This window comes from Pavona decussata, unplaced genomic scaffold (assembly GCF_977016875.1).
Source record: "Pavona decussata unplaced genomic scaffold, jaPavDecu1.1 SCAFFOLD_72, whole genome shotgun sequence".
In the NCBI taxonomy this organism is placed as follows: domain Eukaryota; kingdom Metazoa; phylum Cnidaria; class Anthozoa; order Scleractinia; family Agariciidae; genus Pavona; species Pavona decussata.
Genome location: NW_028145491.1, coordinates 4344602 through 4359332, shown reverse-complemented (window position 1 = coordinate 4359332; position 14731 = coordinate 4344602). Strand labels below are relative to the sequence as shown.

General features: G+C 38.8%; 2 protein-coding genes and 1 long non-coding RNA gene across 3 annotated transcripts in view; 2 read left to right on the top strand and 1 right to left on the bottom strand.

Annotated features, from left to right (window-relative positions):
- The window catches only part of LOC146477073 (atrial natriuretic peptide receptor 1-like), a 69639-nt gene extending 61732 nt beyond the window's left edge, over positions 1 to 7907 (top strand). The window contains exons 16-20 of the mRNA XM_085114090.1: positions 3526 to 3594; positions 4202 to 4376; positions 5585 to 5683; positions 6783 to 6874; positions 7066 to 7907. Of these exons, the coding sequence (XP_084970216.1) occupies positions 3526 to 3594; positions 4202 to 4376; positions 5585 to 5683; positions 6783 to 6874; positions 7066 to 7173 (543 nt within the window). The 3' untranslated portion in view covers positions 7174 to 7907. The remainder of the gene's footprint in view (positions 1 to 3525; positions 3595 to 4201; positions 4377 to 5584; positions 5684 to 6782; positions 6875 to 7065) is intronic.
- The window catches only part of LOC146477062 (uncharacterized), a 450556-nt gene that overhangs the window by 101405 nt on the left and 334420 nt on the right, over positions 1 to 14731 (top strand). The gene's annotated exons all lie outside the window — the stretch shown is intronic.
- On the bottom strand, positions 10929 to 14424 carry LOC146477072 (uncharacterized). The gene is made up of 2 exons (XR_014865524.1): positions 14016 to 14424; positions 10929 to 13127 (listed from the first exon to the last, which is right to left on the bottom strand). It is a non-coding gene; the product is annotated as an uncharacterized LOC146477072 (long non-coding RNA).

Genomic DNA, 14731 nt, shown 5'->3' with positions numbered 1-14731 from the left:
TTGTTGTATGACCACCACCGGGGAAAGCGTAATTATCACTATGTTTAATCGCGATTAACGTGTATGATCGTAACAAGTCCCATTCTGTTAATTGCATTTTTTGAAATAATACATAGTACAGTATACACTTTTTCTTAATGAACATCATTTTAAAGACAATGGCCGTTTTTATGCTGGAGACGTTAAAGTCATCTAGACGCATTTAACGTCTGAGACGTTAAAGTCGTCTGGTATAAAAACGGAACGCATAAAAGTAGACGACCTAACAGAAAAATATCACAAAAAATGTCACAAAAAATTCAAGACTGAACGCTAACTCGTGCCAGTCGTCTGTGGATGAGTCAGGGTTAAATGCGTCCCAGTAAGGGCGTCCCGTTTTTATACTAGACGTATTTAACGTCTGAAAGGTTAAAGACGTTAAAGTCGTCAGTCGTTAAATGCGTCTGTCTTATTTACCGTTTTTATACTAGACGTTAAAGTCGTCTCGAGACGACTTAAACGTCTCAGACGACTTTAACGTCTCTAGCATAAAAACAGCCAATGATAATTGGGACACAATGACATACATACAAACTACATTACGAAAACGGTCAACGCTTAAAGTGCCCCTGGGACGAAAATTTCATTTTCCATCTTTTTCCTTTTTCGTGTAGAATATGACCTTCTTACTCATGTTACCAAATTTCAATCCTTTACGGCGATTGGGAGTATTTTTTTTTAGCTTTTTATTCGAGATTTCACGGCCGCCATTACTCGGCCTTGTTCCGGAAGTTAAGGCTCAAATTACAGGAAGTGACGTCATTGGCTCAACACAAAAAATTCCACATGGCTAATTTTCATATGGATTCTACTTCATAAACTGTATTCTGCTGTTGCGAACTAAATAACAGCAGAATACAGTTTATTAAGTAGAATCCATATGAAATTAGCCATGTGGAATTTTTTGTGTTGAGCCAATGACGTCCATTCCTGTAATTTGAGCCTTAACTTCCGGAACAAGGCCAAGTAATGGCGGCCGTGAAATCTCGAATAAAAAGCTAAAAAAAATACTTCCAATCGCCGTAAAGGATTGAAATTTGGTAACATGAGTAAGAAGGTCATATTCTACACGAAAATGCAAAAAGATGGAAAATGAAATTTTCGTCCCAGGGGCACTTTAACAATTTACTTCTTACGAGGGGTAATCTTGTTAGAGGCTGTGCCATACGGAATATATTCAACTTCGCAATGGGTAGTCAAGCTTACGTTGATGCTTCGGCAATGTACTTTTTCTTTACCTTATCTTTCTTCATTTCGCCTTTTGATTTCTCAAGCTATTCTAGAAGAGTTTCATGTTGGGTGCTCCAGCTACGCTATTTCTTTTCTTCATCCTTCTCTCTATATCGCCTTTCATACTCTTGAGGTCTTCTGCTCCCACTATTTTGAGTTTTCCGTCGCCGTCTACAAATTTCAAGATTGCGTGATAGGCGATGAAAACTTTGGAGTCTCTCCTGAGTTTCTCCTCCAAATACTTCTTCAAAGGAACCAGCGCCTTTCGCTGCTCTTGCGTTTTCTTCGCAAAATCTTCAATTACGCCGATCAGGTTGCCTCCTATAGGGTTATCTTTCGCGTATTTGCTTTTCACTCGGTTTCGTCGGCATGTCGAATAGCTTAACAATGTTGATCCTTGGTAAACTACGGTTTCTATGCGTTGACGAAACTTTTTACGACCTTTTGCCGGAGCTCGCGAAATCACGCCTACTCCATCCGGCAGCCTCGATCCCCCCATATATAGTATACACAATCAGTGAAAGAGTGACAACTTTTATTTCGAGGGAATCACCTTAACTTTATGGTACGGCGTGACCACATCACAATTCGTGCTTGATGTTTAATTAAATCTTGATTCACGAATAGCAGGGATTCTTCAAGTTACCATCTCCACGACTCCTTTGTGTTCTGAACTTAGTGTCGCTGCTTCTTTGTACCTTGGAGAGATCTAACCCCTTTCCTTGAGGGACCACTAGACTGCAACGTTCTTTGGTTGCTTTCCTTGAACCTGCTGACCATATCCCTCGGTGGAATTTTATCTCACCAGCGGGTACAGCAGCAGGGGCCAGATGATCAGCTACTTCGTAACTTACATCGGAATTCCCGTGAATGTTTACAAATTAAGAAAGGATTTGATTTTGTCCCATCGGGCAACCCAACTGCCCCTGATCTTTTTCAGTTGTAGTCCATCTACCAGCCTCTGTCAGTCCGTAGGCATCTCGACGCGATCAGCCAGTTTGTTGTTAGCGGCCACTCAGACAAGTGCATCTTCAAATGCCTCTGCCCCTACAGACAGACAGCGGAAAGAGCTGCCAATGATATTAATTTCAAGCTTCTTAGTATTAAAAGGCACTTCAGCGTCCTGTTTGACGACATTTTCCATCTCTTCCTTCGATGTGTCTGCGTTGTCCATCAAGGCACATGACTTTTGGTTGTTGTTCATCTCACAAGATCCTTAGCCTCTACTTTTGTCTTGCTTGTACTACTTGTGGGCGCAATGTATAGATGGTTCCTTCACCAGTCACCCAAAGCACTTTGCCTCTACATTGAGTAGTACGGTAGGCACCACGGTTTCCGGATGTTTGGGGGTATCTCATTAATTTGAGGGGGAATAAATTAACCTCGATGACGTCATAGGCTATTGTCTTGATTTAATAAGATTTTGTCGATTCTCATTAACGTATTGTGGAATACATTAATTATAATAGGATAATGTCATGTTCTACTTTTATCTTATGTCACGCGTAACCTGTAAAACCGGTTATACCGACTATGATTGCCATAAGATAAACTGATAGGACATGATTTGGTTGATAAACCTGTTAAACAGGTTCACAACACCATGACATCATCCTATTATAACGATATATTCCACAGCATGCTTATCAGAATCCACCGCATTTTATTTATGAGATCCAGACAATAAAATATGACGTCATCGACGTTAATTGCCCCCCCCCCCCCCACCAAATTCATGAGATTCTCCCACAAATATCAGGAAACCTTGGTGCACACCATACCACTTCTTTGTCACCAAGGCCGTATCGGTCATTTCAATAAACATTGTCGGAAAGCTTTCGCGACGATTTATTAATAACTTTATAAAACTCATGTGTGGCTCACACCTGCAGAAAATAAACCACAGAGGCAAATGTTTATAGTATTTTCTTCCATCCTATGACACTGAGAACCTTGAATTTAATTACGACCTTTCGGTCTTCTTGCTTAAGCTCCAGGCTTTAAATTACGACAACGTTGATTGAAATAGCTGTATGTAAATCTCTGACTTCTACAACAACAGCAAACCACGTGGACCTAAATTCGACTGTTTCGACCAGAGCCAAATTTATGTTAGGACCTGAAGTGAAAGCTCATTTTTTCGGAAAATAAACCTGTCGATGGTAATGCTAATGAGTTCAGTCAATTAGATGAGCAGAGGGCCACATCTTTAAATGTTAACTCCAATAACTATAATTCTAAATATTCTTTATGCAGGTGGTGAAGTTACTAAACGAGCTGTACACGTCCTTTGACAAAGTGATTGATAGCTACGATGTATACAAGGTAGTAACTGGTATCATCACTTCGTGTCTGTTTACTGTCTAAGGACTGAATGAATCGAGGAAATTACATTTTCCACTGCAGCCTCGTGCTACTTGAGAATTGGTTAACTTACTTGTGAAGGAAAAGGGAGGGGGCGGGAGGGGGGAGTGGGGATAGGGGCTTAACAACTTTCTTCCTCTAAAAAGGAGGGGCTTATTTGAGAGCGGGGGAGCAGGGTTTAATAAAGGATTTAAGGTAGTCGCACAATTGCTGGGAAGTCTTGCCTATTCTTACTGTTTGGTATACCCAGGGCGCTCCTTTGAAATTTCATCCTTTCAGCCTTACAAACTTAACAAAACTGCTTGGATTTTGAACAATTTATTACACTTAAAACTATACAGCAGAACACGGTACTTTCTTGTCCTAAAATTCAAAAAAGTAAACGCGAATCACCGAAACGGCAAACAAGGAAATCGCGGGGCCCCCGAAAAGTGGATTCATCAGTTTGACCTCAAGGGGCCACCGTAAGAAGCATTTAGTTACAATTTTCACGTCATTCATCATTTTCATCTGTTATTTTCCGGGGTTTCTCCGAATCATAAATAACCAGTGATGAACTATCTCGTAGGTTGAAACTATTGGTGACGCTTACATGGTAGTGTCAGGACTACCAGTACGTAACGGTGACAGACACGCTGGCGAGATTGCTTCAATGGCACTAAACTTGCTAAGCTGTGTTAAGGACTTCACCATTCCTCATATGAAACACAAAAAGGTGCAACTGCGGATTGGCATTCACACAGGTATCAGAATTTGTCTTGAGAAGGCGTGAGAAGGCCTTTCAATTACAAGATGTCTCCTCTTTACAAAGCTCTTGACGGTTTAGCTCCTTCTTACTAACGAACTTTTTAGTGGTACCTTTTTCCAAGATGAAATCATATAGTGATAGAGCGTTTTCTGTTTGTGCACCAAAGCTATGGAATGACCTCCCATTACAGTTGAGGAACAGTGCCTCTTTTAATATTTTTAAAAGTAGCTTGAAGGCGTTTCTATTCAAGTACGCGTTCTGGTTATGATGCATCTTAGTTTTGAATATACTTTTAATAATTGTAATTCTTAATTTGTTAATTTAATTGTTACCTTAATTAAGCTTTGTAAAGCGCCTTAGAACATTTGGATTTTGGCGCTATATAAATTGTATTTATTATTATTATTGTTATTATTATTATTATTATTATTATTATTATTATTATTATTATTATTACATGTTTATGTAAAGCTGAGTTATTTAGCTGAGTTAGTAGGCAGATCTCCAGATGAGTCTATCTATGGTTCGCTGCTGCTTAAACATCATTGAAAGAATTTTAAGATGCCATTGGCTTGATACAAGGTTCGCCCAACAGCACTATCTGGAAGGCTATTCCAGATTCTGACGTAGAACGGAGGAATCTCCAGTCAAGGGCATTCATGTAGCAGAGAGGGTAATCCTAGCATGTGGATCAATCTAGCACATATGTTTTCTACCTTTGGTTTACACTAGAAGCGTTAAGTTGGCCCTTTGCTAGAATGATCGTATTTTTCGACATAACATTGCATGGTTTTACTGAAAACCTTGTTCAATAGACCATTTTCATGATGGTGTCATTTGACTACAACTACCAGAATTCATTTCGTTTTCCTTTTCAAATTCAAATTTTGTAATCCCAGTGGAGAGCAAAGAACAATAGCTCTAATTAGCATGAGAAAACAAACAACTGAACGATTCTGGTAGTTGTAGTCAAATGACACCATCATGTAAATGTCCTATTGGAAATTTACACCTGCTATTGTCGGGCAAACGGACGCGGTTGAAAGGTTCTCAAATGTACCCTTGTTGCAACATTTCCTTATGCAAATAGCAAGTTTTGCTTGGCATGAGAAGAAGTGTTACATAAATGTTTTTGCGTAACTTGTTCGGAAAAGTGTCATGAAAACTGTCTGTTGTAAGTAACAGGTTGAATCATTCCCTCAGGTCCGTGTGTGGCGGGAGTAGTGGGACTTAAAATGCCTCGTTACTGTTTGTTTGGCGATACCGTTAATTACGCCTCAAGAATGGAATCAAGTGGGCTCGGTGAGTAAATGGAACTTATGACGAAAACGTTTTGTAAAGTTTATGCAATACTTTAGTTCTGCGGTATAAACGGGTAAGGAGAGAATGTTTACATTTTCAATGCGTGAAACAGCGTATCGTGCGTCTATTGAGTTGTTGGCTTCAGCTCAGCCAGGCTCTTCACACGTTTGCCTCAGATGTTTTACGAGTGCGTTTGTTCCTCCGTTGTACGCGATTGTAGTTTGGTGGTGGTGGGGGTGGGGGTGGGGGTGGGGGGGGGAGAATTAGCAGGATTAAAAGAGGACTTCAAGTTCGCCGACATGGTATTCTGGAAAAACTACCTGGCATCAATTGGTCCAAATTTCACCCAAACTGTCCACGAGTGCCTGACCTCGTCAAATATTCAGTTCGAGAGACAGAACAACAGAATTTCGGCGGTATCTCAGGGTAATGAGATTATCGACATCGCAGACTGGTTCCACAAGTTTGTGCTTAACAAATATTTACACACTGCAACAGTTATAGTTTCGCAAATCGACTCCCACAGAAAGCCAGAGACCAGCCATCTCAATTCCAAACGAGACCACTGATGGTCGTAGGTTACCTTATATACCACCCGTGCCAACCACTTATATTCATGCCCAAAGACAAGGACGTCCTTGCATGGAAGTCGTCATATGAAAGCCACGTACGGACAAGAACGAAGAATATAGGAGTCTAAATCCCCAATACTCACATATCATGTCTATCCCGCCCAGAACTGTTTTGTTTTGGTTGCTTAAGTCCCCGCGCGATACTAAAAAATCAATAGTGCGCGTCGCTTTGACATGTAGTCAGGGATTTTTCGGTCATTTCGGTTGAAATGTATTTATACTTTTAACCGAAAATTCCTGATTTTGACGTCAAATAGTGACCTATTTGAATAAACTCTCTAATATATAGCTTGATCATCTAATACCCCTGTCAATGTTTGCTGGACAATTAAACCTAACGGAGATTTTTTGTTCAAATGCCCAACTGATGGGGATATCCGTCATTGAAAATTGGATAGAAAGTCCACAAAAATGATCTAACTGATTTATCTGACACCACATGATATACTGGTTTCCTACCCTTTTAGCCCTTCGAATTCACGTGAGTCCAGAATGCAAAGCGGTGCTAGACACGCTTGGAGGATTCTACTTAGAGGAGAGAGGCCCGGTCACACTCAAGGTAATATCCAGCTTTCTTTTTCTTTTTAAACTTCGCAGTTTGAAACCTAGCGTCACTTATTTTGAATCTAAAAGGTGATAAGCTTGAGGGTCTTTGCAACAGTGTAGCAATCATAAATAAAGTCACTTCCGTTTTACCGAGTGTAATCTTTCCTCATTACAAACGGAATAAGAAGTATTTATGTTTTGCAGGGAAAAGGTACAATTGTCAGCTTTTTCCTGTACGGCAAAGAAGGCTTTGACAAACCCCTTCCTTGCATAAAAGACGCCGCAACTCTCGAAGAGCATGAGTTCAAATAAAGCACATCAAACACGGAGATATTCTAGAAAAAGTCGCCGATCAATCGTCACAGAGGACGAGCGAGTCGTAAGACTCACTCATGGAATACCACTATAACAACAGATCTGTAGTTGATAGACTTGGGAAATGAGAATGACAGATATTGATATTACCTCTGAATATGTCATTAGAAATCGCAAAAAAAAGTTTCCTTTTAGCTGTTAGTGTTATTTAAGTGTGGCTGACAGGACATTAGTAGCATTATGATCGATAAATAAAGATACGCTTATGATGTACTTACTATCGATAAGTAAAGATAACATAAAGATCAGTAAAGATACGTTTTACTTCCAAACCGCAATAAAAAGGGAGTATATTCTCGCTTCAACAGTTAAATTAAAGGTAAACCAGAAAGAGGGAATGGGAGATTTCCTTTCCAGTGGTACCTAGATAATGATCATAAGTATAAGTGGAATGATCATAGGATAAGCAAATAACTTGATACAAATTAATTCAGTCCAAACAGGCAGCTGTGCTACATTTATCTCCACCCAAACAGCTGGTGATTTCCTGGGAAAGTATTGTTAGTTTAACCCTTTCACTGCTAAAAGCGACTAATGTCGCCCTTTTAGAGTCTACCACTTTCAAGATTGGCCACGTTCTCAAATCCAGAAATCTGATTATTATGGTCTACTAATAGTGTTAATTAGTAAGTGTTTTAGGCTTTAAGAGCAAATAAACTGAATTTATCTTCCGTTTGCCGTTCCATATCAACATTTATTTTCAAGCAAAACCAAAAATGCCCGTTTTCTGCGGCATCGACAAAGCTGAAAGACACACATCTTTGCTTCCAATTTTTTAATTCAAAATCTCATTTTAAAACCCAAATTCCTTCATGACATCAAACCTTAATCTCATGACTAAGCATTTATCTCCAATTTTGCCTCTCACGCGTACAGCTGTTCGAACATCAGCCATTAGATTCGAGCCACTTTTCAAAGCCCGTAATTTCCCCTTTGCCGTTCGAGTTGCATTCTGGGTAATTTCGATACAACGACGAAATGGAGGTCCCGCCATCTTAATTCAGTAGTTTTTTTATAAGTGTCGAGCCACCCGGTCCTACTGGCAAAATATCGCACACATCGTTTTCTTTTCAAGTCAAATCTTCCCCAAATTGCCTAGGTAGGTCCGAGAATCCACCCACAGAACGGCCAGAGAGACAACTTCACTCGTGAGCCACCATGACTCGATACGAACACTTTTGGCGTCCCAGCCGCTATGAAATTATCTCTCACAGTAGTTAGATGTTTGGGGCTATAAGCACACTTTTGAAAATATCACTGAATTCATACCTGATTCAACAATGAACTCAAAAAACGTAAATCCTCGGTTTCTCAAAAACCTAAATTTTTATCCTCGGTTTCTCAAAAACCTAAATTTAGGTTTTTCATAAATGACACATAATTTGACCCCAACTCACAAACAATCATCGATTAAATCCAACCAACTCATTAATCGCTGATTTGAATGATGAATACAATATTTTTGAACACCAATTTGGATATAATTAACCTGTAATGGAGAAAAAATAATCATAAATAATTCAAATTTATGGTTGTTGTGTGACTGGGTGCCGTTACTGTCACGCGTGACGTTGTATGACTTGTCACGAAAATGGACAAAACCCTAGCATGGGGTGCTCGGTTGGCTGTTTTCTTGCCTAGCCCCTGCTAGGTCTTTTTCCCGCCGCTGACAAGGCGGCTGTCCCTTCCCAGTTTACCTCTGGGACAGAGGTTGAGTTCGGGAAAGAACTCTGTAATCTCGTACCCAGATCTCCCACGGTCAGGCGGAGGGGAGATCTGGTAAAGTTCGATTTGAGGCCCGGAATACGGGCCTGCCCATCATCCTTTGTCCACCGTGCTGCTCGTAACTGTGATCATTCCTGGTGAGGTTTTCGCTTTCGAGGGTGCTCTTCGGAACGTTCTTCGGTCGAGAGGACAACAAAACTTGAAACTTAAACCAAAACGAAAAAGGCAACAGGAGAGATTGCAATCAACAAGCGCGGTAAATCACTTTTTTACTAAGATTAGTTCCTACCCTTTGTGACCATCTAGACCATCTTTGTAATGAAAACTGTTCCAAGAACAAATCCATCGTAATTGTGCTTTCTCCACTCAAGATCAACGTGCTTATCGACGATCAATTAAAAAGACTTAATCAACCGGAATAAGCTGTACCAGTTTTCGCCTTAGATGGTAACTGTATTGAAGATACTGTAATTTACAGGCAGGGAAATGTCACATAATTTTTGTGCACCCCAAGGTAAAGGTAGCAACAGACAGTGCAGAGAGTTTTTGTTGTCGAAGCTTTATCAGAAAAATTTTGTGGTCGTTGTTGTAGATGAGGCACAATAGAGTTACTGATTGGCATCTTGGTGTTAAATTTCGCATTGGAAAGTCAAATGGTTCATGTCATATTTTCATTTGCAAAGTTTCAGAAATTGTGGTCTACCAGTGATACGTAAAAATTATTTCTTCTCTTTGTAGTCTTTCAGCTGATTTGGTCACACAAATTCTCCTTCTTCCATAAGTTAATGGTTTAAATTTCCAAACCAAATGGATTGTGTAAATGCGGCAGGTTTCTTTTACAGGCCAAAGGACACAACTCAAGGTCACTGTAATAATATAATTTTATATGAACCAGCTAAACAGGGCCTCCTCCTACCTACAACAACTGTCCACTCCTATAACACCAGAAATTCTGCCAAGCTTAATTTCCACCGACCACAAGTTAGAACTAACATAGGCAAATTTACTTTTAAGTACTCTGCTTCTGTCATATGGGAAACTGTCCCCATGGCATTGAAAAAAACAAAAACTTTTAACAGGTTTAAGAAACTTTATAAGGCCCACCTGATCTCTTGTCAATCAAATAATATATGTTCTGTTTAATGATCAAATATAATAGTATGTAACTATCTAATAATAATAATAGAGTTAAAAATAATAATAATAATAATAATAATAATAATAATAATAATAATTGTCTGCTTATATTTTGATCTTTGTTGTCGCTGCTGTTGCTGCTGATAATGTGTTGTCCTTTTCCTTTCTTTTTGTTTGTTGTTGTTTGTTTGTTTGTATGTTGTTTTTTTGCTTTTTTTTGTTTTTATTTATTTATTGTTTTGTTCTTCTTTTATTAAGCTTGTCCTGTTTAGATTTCTTGCTCGGTTCAATATATCTCGAACATACCTTAATTTACACAAATGTAATTCTCTCTTGTACATCCTAGGCTCTACAAACATTTCCTACATTTTCTAATATCTCAATAAAGCTCAGTGTCATTTCTTTGTTTACTTAAAAGTAGGTGGTGGTCAGCTAGAAAGCCTTTGCTACTTTGACCACCACACACATTTTATAATTTTTACTGTATTTATTTTTATCTTGTAATCATTTGTTGTAATACTTTTCTTTCTATGTTAATGTTGTGTAAATAGTGTGAAATAAATGAACCATGAACCACCCTAGCCCTAACACCATGCTACTGTCTTGGTTATATACCAGCAAACCAGAAAGACCTGTCCGTGTAAATGGTAGGCGCCCAATTATGTCCAACATTAAAATACCGAGTACACCCTTGCTGTTTTAAAGGGGTTTTTTTTTCTCAAAAATGGAAGTTTGAATTTCTTTTGGGAAATGGAGGTACCACATCTGGATTTGGGATCTGAAGAATGTTTGGTTACTTTCAACATGTGAGCAAACAGAGCAAGTCCCTATGAGTTTCCCATTAGAGTTTTATTTGGTAGTGATGAGCTTTCCATTTCAGTGGTTCTTGATTCACCTTTATCACATAACACTTGAAAAGTTTTCACCTGAAATTTATGTTAAGTTTAGGGGACATGCCCCCTCGACTGCTTCTTTGATGACAAGTTAATAAAGGTTATAATTTTACACATAGGAGTCCACAGACTCGAAAATTAGAACCACATAATACACAAGTCCAATAATATTTGACTCTTGATATGAAGAACAAAGGTCATTATCTGCATTTGATTTGCAAGGCACAATGAGCTGCTTAAATAATCATTGTTGTACTGAGCATTGCATTATTTGTACATGCATAGAGGATGATACACTAAGAATAATACAAGGTTCTTTATGTCCAAAGCAGCTATCTTGGTGCTTGGACACTCACCTCTGATGGGATCCTTGATTTCAGCAAAAAAAATAATAATAACAATAATAATAGGAAGGTGTGAAGGTCTTTTGGGCTCATAAAAGTAGCAAATGGCAGATAAATAGAAAACAAATAAAAAAAATATTTCCACTATTTGTTTTCCTGTGCATGTCTGTTTGTTCTAATGAACTGTCACCCATTTCTGCAGCAAAACAACAGCTTTCACAGTAAGCTGATCTTCAGTAACCATGAATTCCTAAGTATTCCTTAACCATGGCCTTCCATAGCCAGGAAACAACATTTAATCAAACTGTCAGACACAAACCCACTGCAGAGAAGTGGTGGGGAAAAGAAACTTTGAAAACAGTGTCTGTCTTGGATGAAAATTCCTTGTTGATGCCAATTCCTTGAGCAAAAAAAATTTTCTTGTATTGATATTTGCACCCATGTCAGGTCCTAACTTTTCTTAATATTAAGACCAGCAACACAAAATTATGTTCAAGGACTTTTCACACAAGTACACAAAAAATATCAGAACAGTGAACCTTGAACCTTTAAGCCCCAGTAGTGATCAGTATCAAAATTTCTCCTAATATTTATCAAAACACAATCAAGGAGAGGTCATGAGATCACCAGTGGTGAAATTTCTTGATATTTCAACAACCTCCCTATAATGCTACTATGAAAAATGGACATGTAGAGACCAGTAAGGAGAAACTGTATGTTGACACTGAGGCTTAAAGGTTAAAAGCAAATAAATGCAGAGCCATATTGTTGGTGATTATCGCAGCTTCTTTTATGCTTCGTCCTTCCACCACCCCATGCGTCAAAAAGGGCTTAGTTACTTGAGAATCCCTTTTTATTCAGCCTTCTCATTATCCATTTTCTGGTAATTATATTGTCTTATTCTAATGGAAAGAATAACAACATCCCAGTGAATGACTACAGTTTTTTCTTAATTAATTGCATCTTTGTTCAGGGGGCACAACTTCAGAGTACAGCAAACGAGGAACACTTTCCTCAGTATTCCCTACAGCGAAGATTGTTGTCATGACAACAACAGCAACAGAAAAACAACCAAACTACAATCATACAAAGTTTGAATATGAAAGATTTATGGAGTACTACAAAGGCCCTCCTATCTTAACACAAAGTAATGTTGACCAGTTTGATTACATATTTTCGCCCATAGCAGATGAACTTATCACCACCAATGTCACAGATTAAGCCTGTCAGCCTATTATTTACTCATCATTAGTACTGTGTGGATTTGGGGGTGCCTTTTTGGGTGGAAAGCTTGGGGATCACCAGTTCTACCTTACTCCCCAAATTCCTCAAAATGCACTTTTGGCTCAGTCTCATTCTCTACAGACTGACAATGAATATTATTTGCCACAATCTTTGGGAATGGGGTTTGATTCTCATTGTGTTGGAAGGATAATAATTTATTCATTTTGGTCCTCTGCAAACCATGGAAAGTTTTTTCCAAGAAAGTGGAAGAGATGGGAAGCCTGCTACATCAAAACTTTACTTTAACAACAATCATATTGGTGCAAATATTGAAGAAATGCAACCCATCATGACAGATTAGTGTAAATACCCCAGAAATCTGTGCAGGGGAAAATTTTTGCTTATAACCACTTTGGTTTTGGCTTTTGTGTGAGAAATGCAGCTGTTGTGATATCTGTTGTCCGAAATGACTGTCATTGCTCTTAATTATGTGTTGAGCTGTGTCCAGCTGTTTTAGCCCTTGAAGATATTCACATCCCTGATAGGAACTTTAGGAACTTGCTTCTCCCTAGAAATCAGGTGGAAGAAATAAAGGCAGAGTTAACAAGAAATAAAGGAGAAACTGAGGCCAGTGATAACTATTTGTATCAGAGAATGTGCTAAGGATTAACAATGGAAGTAGTAAATGAAGTGTGTCTAGTACTTCAAGGACTCCATACTAATGATAAAATAATGGAGAATTTCCCCTATCTTGAGGAAAAGAACAATGGCAAAAAGATTCTAAAAACTATAAGTGATGTCAAATCCAAAGAGACATGTCCTCCTTTTAAAACTACTTCTTTTCTAAAGCCTGTCACAAGCATAGACCTGCAAAACATAAGGTGGTGCAGACATGTAAACCAATGACCCCACTTTTATTTTAGAGGAAGGTTAGTTTTATATTTTAGATCCAAATTTTTTTTAACTCAGTAGGTGGGAGAGAGGGGATAAAATTAAACTAACTACACTTACATAAAGAGCCCTAATCGGTTCAGACAAGGTGTTCTCTGCTGTAGTACGGGTTTCATTACTATTATTTTGGCGGTCATAAGTCGGACATTTTTCATCTCTCTTAGCTGAGGGGTGGGAGGGATATTGATCTCACCAGCAGATGAATAATAATATTGTGTGGACACTCTATCAATTTCTCCAAAGTCCTATGAGAGATGTTGTATGGATCTTGAAGGAATAAGCACACTGGTCTGAAAGGACTCAAAGTCCAGTTCAATTTATAGAAGAAAAATAGTCTTTTAGCAGAAGACAAAAACTGAAAATATGCTAGCAAATGCGGCGCGCGTGTTCAGGAACTCAAGGTAAAGTATTTTGGGGAAATTAATTTGCGTTTACTAAATAAATAATCATTTAAAAAAAAATCATTTTTTGTCAAGAAATACCAAAAAAAAAATATATGACCTACCTCCATTTTATCCCCAAAAGTAAGCAAGCTTATATCCATCGTGTTGGAAACTTGTGTAATTTGGCAAGGCCGTTTGAACGTTACTGCAAACTCTTTTCGGCTAAAGTCGCTGTTGTCTTCCGAAAAAACAATTTCTCACTGTTCTCTCCCCACACAAAGGGCATGTATGTATTAAAACGTCGCATGACAATCTTAATCGGAGCGAAAACTTTTCCGTGTTTTTGTTTCTTCCCCGAACTGAGCGAAAACCAAACACAGAAGGAAAGAGCCAATCACAGAGCAGATTAGAATGAGGCATTCTTAATTCTGGTAACCAACCAGAAATGGCGTTGTATCGAACTTTACCAGATCTCACATTTCGACATTCCCGAACCGACGACTGAGATCGGGGTACGAGATTAAGAACTCTGAGCACCCCGCCGTGAACCAGTAGGGCCTGAGCGGGCTCACCCTGGAGGTACCGTCCACTGGAAGACATCCCACACTACTAAGTAATTCACCCTCTGCACAAGCCGTCAAACAGGTTTCAGTCAGGGGCCAACTGACACCACCCTAAAGCTTCACCAGAGTTTGTGAACTAATGTAACAATGGCCCGATTACCTATATATTACACTCAGTTCTGAAATTTTTACACTTGTGGTGCTTTTTTTCTGTATATTGCGTAATATTGCTTGATTTGGATTAACACGCATGCGCTTTCATGCATGTTCACGAT